The following is a 13,040-nucleotide window of genomic DNA, read 5'->3' on the forward strand; positions in this document are numbered from 1 at the left end:
GTTTTCAAAGCCTTATCTGGTCAAATTGGGTGGCTTTCTTTGGGCTTCAACTATTTGTAAAATATTCCGAAAGAGACTGGTGGGGGATCTGGCATGAAAAAAATCAAGTTCAAATGAGAAACCTATCAAAGTTGTAAACAGCTAACAATATGGGAGGCTTTGAGCAATCTCAGGCTACCCTGTTTTTAGATTAGTTACCGTTAGGCAATAAGTACAAGACTAAGTATTATTACTTAGCTTTTGAAACTGCAAGAATTGACTTTATTACCAAACTACACATTCTAACTCTTAAGCAATATAAACCAAACCATTTTAAGTAGTGATACTTTCCTAAAAAAGGACATGTAGTATGCCAAGCCTTTAAAACAACTAATGGTTTACAGGTAATAGGAATCCCACGACCCATTAACATGATACAAAGCTTACTTTAAATGCCAAAAGAAGAAGTGTCCTATCCTTTGATTGGTCAGTGCCTTCTTGAGTAAAAATCTCACAAGCTGATTATCTAAATATTGTTCATATTTCAGAACCTAGTTAAGGATAAAGAAAAAAAACCACCAAGTGGCTATAGTTATTCTTTCTATGAACAATATACAGATTAAAGGCAGTTAAATAAAAAGCAATCTATGCTTTCAATTATTTTCTGTAGAATGACTGATCCTTAGTATTAATATATGCGTGTATTCAGATTTGAACAACATCTACTAGCAGTGCATTGGCTGCCTCTATTTCAGAAACTTAGCACCTGATACTTACTTTACTGTTACCAAACATTTTAGCCTCATCTTGCTCAAATTTTTGAGTAGATGCTTGTGCTTATACTTTCTTTCCCTTATGTTAGGACAGCTGAAATGGTTGCCTGTTCCAGTTGGTAGAACAGTTCGGCATCTCTGCAAAATTTTGGCATTTAAGATCACCAAGCAAAACCACAGCACTACAGAAAGTGAACTACATTTCGTCTCCTACTAATCTGCAATGCAAACAGATACTGTTGATGACCTCTTTCATATTATCTTAATTTCTGTTATAATTTAAGCCTCTGATCATCCAATCTACACAAGACATTAAATGTACCAAAATATGTTATATACCTGTACTAGCTGGATTAAGTACTGAGACAGTTTGTCATCTGTCAAGTACTTCTCTAGACACCGAACTGCAAAAGCTCGCACCATTGGATCTGGATAATTACAGTCCAAAAGCTCCATTGCTTGCTCTGGCTTGATCGGAGGCCAATCTTTTACCAAACAGTACATCTGTGGACAAGAAATCTAAGCATGTTACACATTTGCATTGATTAGGAAGAAGATGTAATACACAGCTCTGAGAAGGTACTGTCAGACACCAACTGCATCTAAATACGAACGGTTCACTTGCCAGTCCTCTCTCAACAAACAATCTGGTATTAGTTACCAGGTGACATTGTTATTTTATCCATTATAAAGAGAATGAAAACAAAACCTCATATATAATTGACAAATCAGCAACATAAAAGGAATTCTAGTAATGCCACCAAGAAGAAAAGACTCAGACTAAGCTAAAGAACAATAAGTATGGACCAAACTGATCCATCAATTTTAATGGCAACCTGAATCACCTAAGTTTTCATTCAATATATCATGCACACATAACACGTTTTTGACATCCAGAAGTTTACTTTAAATAGCCTCTTTTAAAGCTTCTTCAAAACTTAAAACTTCTTCAGTGCTATGTGTTACCTGGGCCACTTCATCTCTAGAATTCCATTTAACAGACAAAAGTAATTTGGGCAGAATTTCCGGAGTATTCACGCAATAGTGTCTGCAAAAGAAAAAGAAGTCTCATATGTATAAAACGTCATTTTTGCTTTGATAACTATCTACTATGTCCCTTCAGTCCTGCACTTTTTCTTCCTTTCTCAGGAAAATCCAATCAATACCATGAGGTGGTGTCAGGATCCATGCATAAAAGCAAGACTGCAGTAATGGGGAAAATGTAAGCTAATCCAACAACTTAGTTTTCACCATGGGCTTATGAACCAAGGCATACAGTGCTGAATACTTTAAAAGCCTTTTCTAAAACATTAACCCCAGCAATACAAAATCAAGGGAGCAAGACCCAGGACACCCACAACAAAATCACCATGAGTGGCGTGAAGTCTTGACTGTGCCAACAGGGGGTTGTGTTTGGTTTTTGTTTTTAAGTACCTGTGGCTCCAGAGGAAGTCCTTCTCTTGCTCAGTGATTTCAGACAAAGGATCTCGTGTGCATATGGCTCGCAGCTGCTCCTTGTCACTTTCTCTTAATTCATTATCTCTAGCTATTCTGTTACTCTGCAGAGAGAAAGTGGTCCATTAACCCTCCACACATTTCCTTCTGTAGTCATACAACATACATGAAGTATTTCAACAGCATAGCAACACCTATGTCATGCAAAGCTATCTTGTTTCCTTTCGTTGTTAACTGAGGACTTCAAATTTAAGAGAGAAAGACTAGGCCTTTGATTTCTACAACTGCTTTTAGTCACTACTGGGACAGTAAGAGGTACATTTCAACTATATCAGTTGTGTGGAAATAGCAGCATTTGACATCTGATGAAAAACATCATGCAGCACAAAATGAAACTGGTCATTTCTGTATCCAGTTCTGAGATTGCTGAGAGCTGCTGAAAGGAGTGGAAAAGAATCAGAACTGAAAAGCATAATATGGGGTATGAAGCTAGGTAAATACAAGGTAGAACACTATAGGACCGCCTGAGCAACAGGAAGGCTGGAAAACATGAACCAGAATTAGTGTAAGATATTCCCCAGAGAGCACAGAACAGGTACACGCTGACATCAATTTTATCTAATTCTTCACTTATTTGAACCAACTTAGACCAACGGCAGAGGTATTGAAACTACTATTAGTTGATTCTTCACAGCTCACGTGCAAAGTTCAATTTTTGTCCCTATTTTACATTTCTTAGTTCACTTAGTGTTTTTCACATAGCAATATACAAAATGACATAACTTCTGAGCTGTCAGCTACAGAATTGCACTGCAAGAAAAGAAATCTTAAGCAGCTTGTATTATTGCCTTCAGTATAAAGCACAACTGTAATACTCAAGTTTGACACCTAAGATGAAGCTATCCCAAAAATACTACAGTACAGGAGTTGAGCAGTGTTTTTATAGTGAACTCACATTTTCACATCTTTGTGATGCCTACTACTACAAAAGAATAAGATCAACTCTTTTCCAAGTTCAAAATGTTCCAACTGTAAACCCACATTATTTTAACTCTTGTTCTGCTCCTTCCCTAGGCAATTTCTACTGAGCACATTTAACAACAAGCAAGAATGAACTGAGCCTTGTCTGCCAGTTTTGTTGATGGAAATTTTCAACTGATTGAACTAGTACTTCAAAACAGAAATACTTACATGTCTTTTACAGAAAGTTTTAAAACTAGCTTTAAAAAAAAAAAAAAGCTTTGCAATCTAGCTTAAGGAAAAAAGCTGAAGAAAAAAACTACCTGTAATCTCCCTGTAGGAGATCAAGGTACCCCTTAAAAGGTGAGCTGGTATTATTTCTAAGAATATGCACAAATATAGGAACAGTTGTCAGGTTATACCACATGATACAACATCTACTTCAGACTAGAAGTTCTCTACTAAACATCTGTCTTCAATGACTTAAGTTGTGTTCTCACGATGGGTTCACTATTATCATATGGGACAAGAAATATTAAGGTACGAAACAATCAACTTACAAGCTTTTTAGTACCTTGCCCTTTTAGGAGTATGATAGTGTGAGATCTTAAGAGCCAGTGTGGTTGGTTGTTTTTTTTATTACCATTCTGAAGCACATGGACTAGACTTAAGTGGGGGGAAATTATTCAGGACTACTCTATGGGGCACAGGAAAATTTTTACAACACATACTTAAATATTATGGAAGTGGATACAGTGCAAGTAGCAAAGCCAGAGTAATTTTGTAAGGAGGTTAATGGATTATAAACGGACTTTATAATCACCCTGCTCCTGACATAAGATCAAGTAGTTCATATTGAACAAGCCATTAATCGTAAATATTCATCTTGATTCTGAAAGTCATCCTAAATAGTAAGTGAAAGTCAAAAAAGTATAAAATGTACCTGCATAGTGGGTCAGAAAGATCATAGTTTAGGTCAAGCCCAGAAGGAAAATGCATTTATCCTGTTGCGGTCAACACCAAAAACTTGAAATTCTATGAATTGTGGGACAGTAAATTAGATTTAATACTTGAAAATTCCTCCATATTCTAGATATTAATGGACCTATAAATGTTCTCTTATAAGTACGTATTAACTGATTTTAAATGCAGTATAATGCATTTCAAGGTTAAACAAAGAATTTATGCTCTTTGCATCATAAAGAAAAAACATTTATATAGAAATCATAACTCAGTCACTGCTTTGCTGACTGACCATTTCAGACAAGCATTTTTTACCTGTTTCAGATATGGCCAATGCTACACAGTAATCTAGTATCCAATTTTTGAAAGAGTAACAACACATCACCTTTTATCTCCCTAAATATAGTTAGTATTAAAGACAGCTATATATATATGCATAGCACCTGAATATACGAAGTTTGGCTTCAGACCTGAAGACACCACATATTAATAGATAAAGGGGACAAATATAATGCCAAGAGGTAACTAGTGATGTTTCAAACTTACCAAGCATTTAATGAAATATGATTTAAGAAAGGATGAATAATAAGAGGACTTTGGCAGACAAGGAGGGTTGAAGGAAAAGCAGCATGAATGAGAAAGCGAGACCAAAGCAGTGATACATAGTTTGTCTCCCTGTCAGCTTAGTCATTGATTTAAATAGGCTTTCTCCATATTTAACTACTACAACCTTCTTCTATGGCATTGTATGGGTTATCACAAAAAACCACAAGACACTAATTTGAGATTTTACAATTAAAAAAACCTGCAGTAGAAACACGAGTTGATTACTTTGTCACTGAAGTGAGAACTTACTCTTCTCGCCATTTTCTATTTTTGCCTACAAATGGATCAAAACAATGAGTTGAGCATTTTTAAGAGCCCAGCTACAGGCTGTGTTATGGCAAAGTAATATTATTTACCAAGTAGTCAGCTGTCCTTAAACACTGCCTGCAGTGCTGAATCACAACATATACTATAAGCAGATACGCCACACTGATGGACATCCTGTAGAGTATCAAGAGAAATCAAATGCTTACAACCCTTTGTTCAAGATACACTGATGTGGGACTTAACAAATACCACCAGAATTCCCAAATTGGAAGCTTACTAAAACCTACGTGCTTTTTGGCACAGTGAAACTCTCCACCCTGAGACTTCTTCACGCAGACCACAAAGCTCTCTTGGGGAAACTCAAGTCCTTGAGCCGGCCTCCAGAAGAAAATGTAAACCAAACCAACTAATTTCACAAACAGTCTTTAAATCAATAGCATTTTTAGCTTTACTGGTTTTCTTTTTTTTTTTTTCCCTCCTTTTAGTTACTGAACAAGTGCTTTTAAGAAAAGCTCCAAACCTCACCAAAAAGCCAGTCATCAATGCACAGGTTCTCTTCATAGAAGAGGGGAGATAGAGGACTACGCTGATGTGTGTGCCAATCAATTCCCTTATGGCCATAACTAGCCCACTAGACAGTAAAGAGTTATAAGCACCTTTGGGTTACACAAGAAAAGCTACCTATAAACATGAAATTGCAATAAAGGAAAATAGTATCACTGAAGAAGAATTACAACTTACGAAAAATTAAAGTTTTAAGTAGTTTAGACATCTGAATTAGCAATATGAAAATATCAGAAATGCCCTAACAGTTTGCACAGTGAGACAATTACTGTTCATACTAGTTTTGGTTGGTCAGTGAAATATCAGGACAGTTTACTGGTAATATAGAGGAAGGAGAATATGCTGTTTCACTTTGCTAAACAGAAAAAGTTGATTTCATGTTATTTATACCGAGTAAAATAAATAATTAAATCAGTAAACAATACTGTCATATTTTAATAGCTATTCTTGAAAGGGGAGTGTGCCTTACCAGCCCCGCGTAGCTGTAGTTAAACCCCAGTTCACGTGAGATAGTCCAATTGGCATGGTCTTCAATCACCGTCATATCTGGAAACTTTACAGGATTGCTAAACCAATCAAATTCCAGCTCTAAACACGGAGTTTCCTATGTAAAGGGAATTCAGTATCATTCAACTGAAAAAGTAATCTAATTAGAATACAGCATAATCTGAAAACGTATTCTTGAGGAAGGTGGCATGCAAATACTTACCTTATTCGGATTTGATCCAGTAACACCAATAGGATTCAACAAATCCTCCAGCCCATGAGGTACTGCCCAAAGATTCAAAGCCATTTTCCCAGATACAAGAGTGTCTGTATAATCAAACATGTTTATATTTCCCCAAGCTAACGGACAGTGCTCCTTAAAGAGATTAAAAGAATTTTTCAGTGTTATCTAGTAACACACTGCAGAGTGAGTCAGGAGAAATAACGTTTTCACCCTAGAGCAAGCTGTTACATTCCCAGATTAGCACAAAGCAGGCTGTGGAAGCTGTACCCCATTTCTCTGTGAATGACTGTCCTGGCAGCAATTTTGCAGAATAGTATCAAAATACTTGCAAACACATGCTAACATCTTCCTCACATTAAAATAACTCAATATGACAAAAAGAGTTTTTGAGAGACAGACTTTTTACCAAAGCCTGTAGTAACAGAAGAAGGGACAACAGTTTTAAACTTAAAGACATTAAGTTTAGATTGGACATAAGAACTCTTTTTTTATAAGGGTGGTCAGATAGATACTGAACAGGTTGCCCAGGGAAGCTGTGGATGCCCCATCACTGGAAGTGTTCAAAGTCAGGTTGGGTGGGGCTTTGGAGCAACCTGGTCTAGTGGAAAGGTACCCCTTCCAACAGCAGGGGGGCTGGACTAGATCATCTTTCAGGTCCCTGCCAACCCAAACCCTTCTATGATTCTAAGATTTGTTAGACAAATAACTATGTAGCACCTGTGACACATGCTCAAACCCAGAATGTAATGATGCTGGTAGCTAGAATCAGTAATTTTTAAGAATCTGTGTGGAATCTATCTTGCATCAAATGCTAAAGCAACTCAAATTTTATTTACTTTGAAAACCAGCTCTAAATTAAAAGTATAAATATTGCCCTTTTAAAATAAATAATTAAGTAACATACGGGTTTAGACACTTGAGTTTACAGGCACTTGCACCTTAAAATGCTAACACTGATCTTTGTCTGGCAAGACAGCACAGACATAATTTAGTGTTGAATGGATACGCTTTTTCAGTGTTTAATTTCTGACCATGAAAAATTAGTAGTCTGAATAATACACAAGAAAAAAGTCCTATTTGAATCAATTTCAAATCAAACATTGCACTAAGACTCACTGGCAGGAAAACATTTACCAAGTATCTTCCCAAACATGACTTAAGTAGCTTACGTTCATCAATGTATTAAAGCCATGAGGTATTTTACCTCTTTAGCACCCTTCCGGCCTTTAACAGAACAGATGGAAAGGCAGAGCCGAGCAGCACGTGGAAGATCAGGAATGTACATGTCATACAACAGCCATTCATTCCATCTGTAAGATTTAAGAAGCAGAATAAAACCAGGTTAAAGGAGAGCATGGACACAACTGCACTCAATCAACAGTTACACTAAAAAGCACTTTCTATATTCCTACCTAAACCATACCATGTGCATAAAGTATACACTTTCCTACTGAAGAAGGGTCCTTCCACATTTATTTCACCTCATCTACTCCTTTGGGGAATGGAAACTTCCCCAAACCACCTTCTAGCACCAACACTGTTTATAAAGTCACGCTAGGTTCTATTCCTGCCAACTAAGTAATAAGTTCATTCGCTTTCGCTCTTGCGAACGTACTGACTGCAACTGTCAGCATAGGTACAAGTCAAAGATAACGGATTTGCTTATGTGCTACACTGATGTAAGGTTTAGCTTGTGAAGTATTTTTTCACTTCAGGGCAACAAAGCAAGCAGGGAAAAATGTGGGACAGTTTTCAGAACTCAACTAAATTTTAACTGCTGGAAAATAGAAAAAGATAATTACAAGATGGGAATATAACTCAGAAATATAACACATAAATCCAAAGCAATATTCCCAACTCTAGTATTATTCTATTTACCATAGTAATAAGAGCATAGATTGGTTCTACAGGAATATACTTTTTATTTTCATGAACTTAGAGAAGTAGAATCTGTCTTTCTCTGCTGGTAGAGCTGTGCTTCTGAAGAGGAACTCCTGAATAGTTTCTTTTCCCAAGCAGATTGTCATGCCATTCTCAGTTGGAAGAGGCAGCAGCTTCTAAGGGCAGCATTAGCTTTTTCAATTTGTCTGTAGCTACTAAAAGCAGAGTTTTACTAAGAAGTAACTGTCCAAGCCCCCCTCAAAGGATAAGGAAATTGGCAGATAAATTTTAATTCCCTTTCCTTAGGTGTTCATCTCTCACAATACAGGTCTGTGTGATTACATCCATGTTTTCAAGCCATACCCTTCACCACCTTCCCAAGATTTTCTCTCTGAACAAGTTAAACTATCAGTCCAAGTGCAGCTATATTTGGGGCAACTCAAAGAGGCAGGCTGGTTTTCATCAGCTATGTATATTATTAGGCCCTCTAATTATAAAACCTGATCATATTAATAGAAAACATACAGACAAGAATAAAAGTTTCAAAATGTACTTAAAAGACATGAGGTCAGACAGAAAATGCAAGTTAAGCATTATTTCTGAACACACGCTTTGCTCCCAACCCTAGCAGATGCTGAAATTTCACACCTCTTCACTAGTCAGTTACAGGAACCTCTTTTAGATACTTATTCCAAATATGTTTATATATGCTCATATAAAACTTCTTTTTGCACTTTGAAGTTGATGTGATGCATTTTTCCAGATAATATTGATGGTAGGTCAAATCTCCTAAAAATAATCACCCCAGATCTGGCAGTCACTTCCATGTTAGCAAATGATACCCATCTCACCACACTCAGTGGTTCTGCTTTAGAGCACACTATGCAGCCTCACAGAAAAATTTGCAGGCTACACGACATCACATTGACTCATGCTGAAAGTGAAATCTGAACCTGCAACTGGAACGCCTGCTATTAAACCACAGTCAAAAACAGAGTTCACCCAGAGCTGTGCTGATTTCAGAGTATTAATGAGTAATTATTTTGGAATTTCAGAGGCAACTGTAAGTGTACACATAAAGATCTGTTCAGTAAGAAGAACTATACTATTGTATAAGAAAATACTTCTGTTTGAATTAAATTAATTCTATTTATAAATATACGGATATGTAAAAATAGTTTTAAAAACTTAAGGCAAGGAATTCCCAGCAAAGAGCTCTACCTGAAAAACAGCTAAGTTGAGCCTTTACTCCTTCAGCGCTATCATTTATGATGCCCTGGAAGTTAGGTTCTCTATAGTCATTCAAGTATTTAGCTTACCTGGGATTAGAACAAGGTACCCTTTGAGTATTCACATTGTCACACAAAGGTTCCCCTCCATGGTAGATACCTGTTCTAACATAGATCTGAAAACAATGTTGATATTAGCACTGTCTTTGAAATGTTACTACAATTTTTTTCACTTCTATCAACATACGTTACGATTACAACATATTATCCTTTCATTTTCATCAAGTAAAAAACAAAACTGAAAACCAAACAGCCCCACCATTCCCAAAACCAAATTCATTGATGTCTGTAAGGTGTGAAGCACAGTATATAAGCATACCTTTTTCCTCATTAATTGTGAAACTAGTTCTTAAAAAGTACAGTAATTAACTTGGAATGAACTAAAAACACCCTGGAGTTTATTCTCAGTTCCTCTTGTGCCAAGGTATAGTGAAAGAAAAGATCGAACAAATTCTGAGAAAGTTGGTAGAGCCAGGCTTGTCATAGGTCTTCAATGGGATTGAAGCCTACGTGCTTTTTCTCCTTGATCTCCCCATGCCTCCCTTTTCAAAAACGAAAGACAGTAGCACACTATCCTGCATACTCTCATCAAAAATATTGTCATTTACTGTAATACATTCTTATAATTACTTAGAATATAGATAACACCACGGTTTTTGTTTTTCTGTCCATTATGAACTTTGCTGAAGTGAACTATGCAAACCAAGTCCTCCTGCTTGTATCAGGCAGAATATTTAGCTATATCCCACAGGTCACACTTAAGTAGTATACGCAAGTTTTCAGATGCTAAAACACAGCTATATTTTTTAGAATTGAGTACTTAAATTTATATAACAGACTGGTCTAATTTTCTAACGTGTTAAATAACATTCCCCCCCCCCCCCCCCCCCCCCCCCAACGTAAACACAGAACAGAAAACCTGGGAGGGAAACCGTGAGTTGCTGAAAACCACAGGTGATGCCACACAGCATTTGACTTACCTTGTCTATGTCTCTAATGTTCACATTTACATAGGTTGCACAGAGAATTCTTATTCTGAGAGCACTATTGATAGTCCAGAGGGATTTGGCTGTAGCTTCTCCATTCATGTAGGGTGTAGCTGTAGAGATACGCCTGGAATAAGACGGCATTGTAAAGGTGTCCAGTGGCAACTGGGTATACAGGCTTTCCTTAGCCATCAGCATCAGATTGGGCATGCGACCAAGCATTATACAGCTTCTTATATACTGCAAGAAAACAAAATTACAATTCACTATCTTTTCAAAGGTTACACTCTTGGTCATCTAGATAAACTCAGGACAACATAAGAGTGTAAAGAGTTTATCACTGTCCCTGTACATAGACCCTTTGCAGTGTTTATAGTTACAACACCCAACAGTTAAAATATGTTGCTGGGTAGGATCGCACAGTAGTGCTTCATACAGATTTTGAGATATGGATAGCATCTACAGCAATGGAAGCTTGAACCGAAGATAGAGAACAGAGCTGACAAAATGACAAGCGGGGTTTCTCGTAGCACTCCTTAGCTCTGGCTGAGTGCAGCACAAAGGAGACTGCTTCCTGATTGCAGCTGTTCCTGGAAGCAGTTGAGCTGTTTTTGCATAGCAAGCTGCTTTACTAGCCTGCTGTGCAGACCTAGCACAGGTTGACTGATACTCCTAGTCACAGGGACAGCACAAAGCAAATGGCAGACACTCATTTTTTGCAGACACTATTTTTTGGTTCAGTTCTACTACTACCTTCCACTCAGCACCCATCCTGACAGACTTAGGTGTGAGGCTGTACTGTGTCCGGTCAGGATGAATGACGAGAACGTTTAGGCTGGGAACAGTACCACAAAATACAATGCGTTAAGACAGGTCCAGCCTTTGAGAGTAATTAGCAAGCTCTTTTGTGGCACAGTAAAGGCATACCAGATACTTTCTGAAGAAACCACACTAGATCAAATAGGTCTAGCGTTTGATCTCAAGATGACTGTGCAAAATTATTCATGTATGCCTACACTTGTTCCCCAGCTCCCATAGAACAGAGCTGCTTTTCCCATTATTCAGGATGCCCCCCTCCCCCCTTATCTCTCCCATTGCTCTGGAGAGCAGATCGTCAACCATTTTAGATGAAGGAATGGAAGCAGTTTATTACAACAATACATTCCTCAAAGAGGAAGCAGCAGCAGCCTGTCAGGAAATCTACAGGGTAACATTTGTTGTTTGCTCCAGAGAGGGCTGCTCAGCTGCTCTTCTGTCAGCAGTTCTGTCTCACACTCACAGCACTAACAAAACCCAGGCAATGAAGGACAGCCAGCCACAAGGAAGACAATGACTTGTGTAGTGCTGCAAGTTTTTCTCCTTTAAACAAAAAGATTTAAAGACAAGTAACAGGAAAACAAATAAACTGTTTAGATTTTTTTCCAGCCCTAAAGGGGGAAGGGACAAGATTCATAGTAGCAATGATTGTCTCAGTTTAGCATGGGATCCAATTTCCTTTTGTATTACATCAGCCCCATTCAAGCCTAACTCATTTCTTCCCATCAGAAATCTAGGATATTTCTCTAAGTACCTGCCACGTATTAGAGGTAAACTACTTCATTCCAAGAATAAAAACTACACTAGTGATATAAATTCTAGTTTAAATTAGTTTTCTTCCCACCTCTCTTCTGAAGCACACACAGCAACAAATATGCACACTACATGCAAGCATTAGCCAATTAGTTTAAAGACGCATACACTTCTACTGCCTATGTTTTAGATTAACAAAGCAGCAAGCCAGTCATGAAATTTATCACTTTTCTCCCTCACAAGTTTGGATTATTTTAATAATCCATTGTTACTCACCTTATACTGGCTCAGTGGGTATTTTTCTAGCAAGTATTCATCACAGCCACACACTTTCAAAATGTATTTGCCCTGGTACTCCAAGACGCAAAGTTTCAGTTGTTCAGATGACAACAACATGCTTCGTGTTTTCTTCCTAATTGCTTCAGCAATAACTTGCTCAGGCACATAGTCATGATTGATTTTTAAGGTGTATTTCTGTTTATCATTGTTTGGTGAGACTATTACCCATATCACCACTATAATTTGCCCTAGAATAAATGTAAAATTATGTTAGGCCTATCATTTTCAATAGGGTTCAAAACAAAAAAAGCCACCCAAACCAAACAACTCTCATCCCTCCCCAAAACAGAGAATTGCTTGCAGTATGAAATGTCAACAAGATTCATGAACCCTCTGTCAGCATGGGCTACAAGGAACTACATGCACTCAGTTTATTTTTGACTCTACTGTAAATTCAAACTTTTACCCCTTGAGGTTAGTATTTTTTAATTCACTGAATACTACTGTTAAGCCTTCAAGAAAACAGCAGTAACTATTTAATGTTTGAGGACTGCTAGATAAATGATGCTGAGTAACTGAGTTAATTCCAGACTTCTGAATATCATAGAAAAGAAAAATGCAAAACCAACAAGCTTGTTTCCAACGAGCCCATTAAAACACACAACCTATGTTTACTAAAGCTGTATTTCAAGATTTAGACTAGCAAAACCCTGTAATTTTAGAGGATATTGTTTTCCTT

General features: G+C 37.3%; 1 protein-coding gene across 7 annotated transcripts in view; it reads right to left on the bottom strand.

Moving 5' to 3' along the window:
- The window catches only part of PIK3CA (phosphatidylinositol-4,5-bisphosphate 3-kinase catalytic subunit alpha), a 44,953-nt gene that overhangs the window by 11,072 nt on the left and 20,841 nt on the right, over nt 1-13,040 (bottom strand). For 6 of the 7 annotated variants that reach the window (XR_005830699.1, XR_005830698.1, XM_040613369.1 and 3 more), the window contains 10 exons: nt 12,299-12,549; nt 10,448-10,693; nt 9,498-9,583; nt 7,502-7,607; nt 6,277-6,429; nt 6,037-6,171; nt 2,187-2,311; nt 1,719-1,800; nt 1,092-1,271; nt 427-530 (listed from right to left, as the gene is read on the bottom strand). Coding sequence is in view for 5 of the 7 variants with exons in the window: in XM_040613369.1 (XP_040469303.1) it covers nt 427-530; nt 1,092-1,271; nt 1,719-1,800; nt 2,187-2,311; nt 6,037-6,171; nt 6,277-6,429; nt 7,502-7,607; nt 9,498-9,583; nt 10,448-10,693; nt 12,299-12,549 (1,468 nt within the window). In the remaining 2 variants the exon portion in view is untranslated. The remainder of the gene's footprint in view (nt 1-426; nt 531-1,091; nt 1,272-1,718; nt 1,801-2,186; nt 2,312-6,036; nt 6,172-6,276; nt 6,430-7,501; nt 7,608-9,497; nt 9,584-10,447; nt 10,694-12,298; nt 12,550-13,040) is intronic. The other variant, XM_040613372.1, reaches the window with a different exon arrangement.

The sequence above is a fragment of the Falco naumanni genome, chromosome 13 (genome assembly GCF_017639655.2).
Source record: "Falco naumanni isolate bFalNau1 chromosome 13, bFalNau1.pat, whole genome shotgun sequence".
NCBI lineage: Eukaryota > Metazoa > Chordata > Aves > Falconiformes > Falconidae > Falco > Falco naumanni.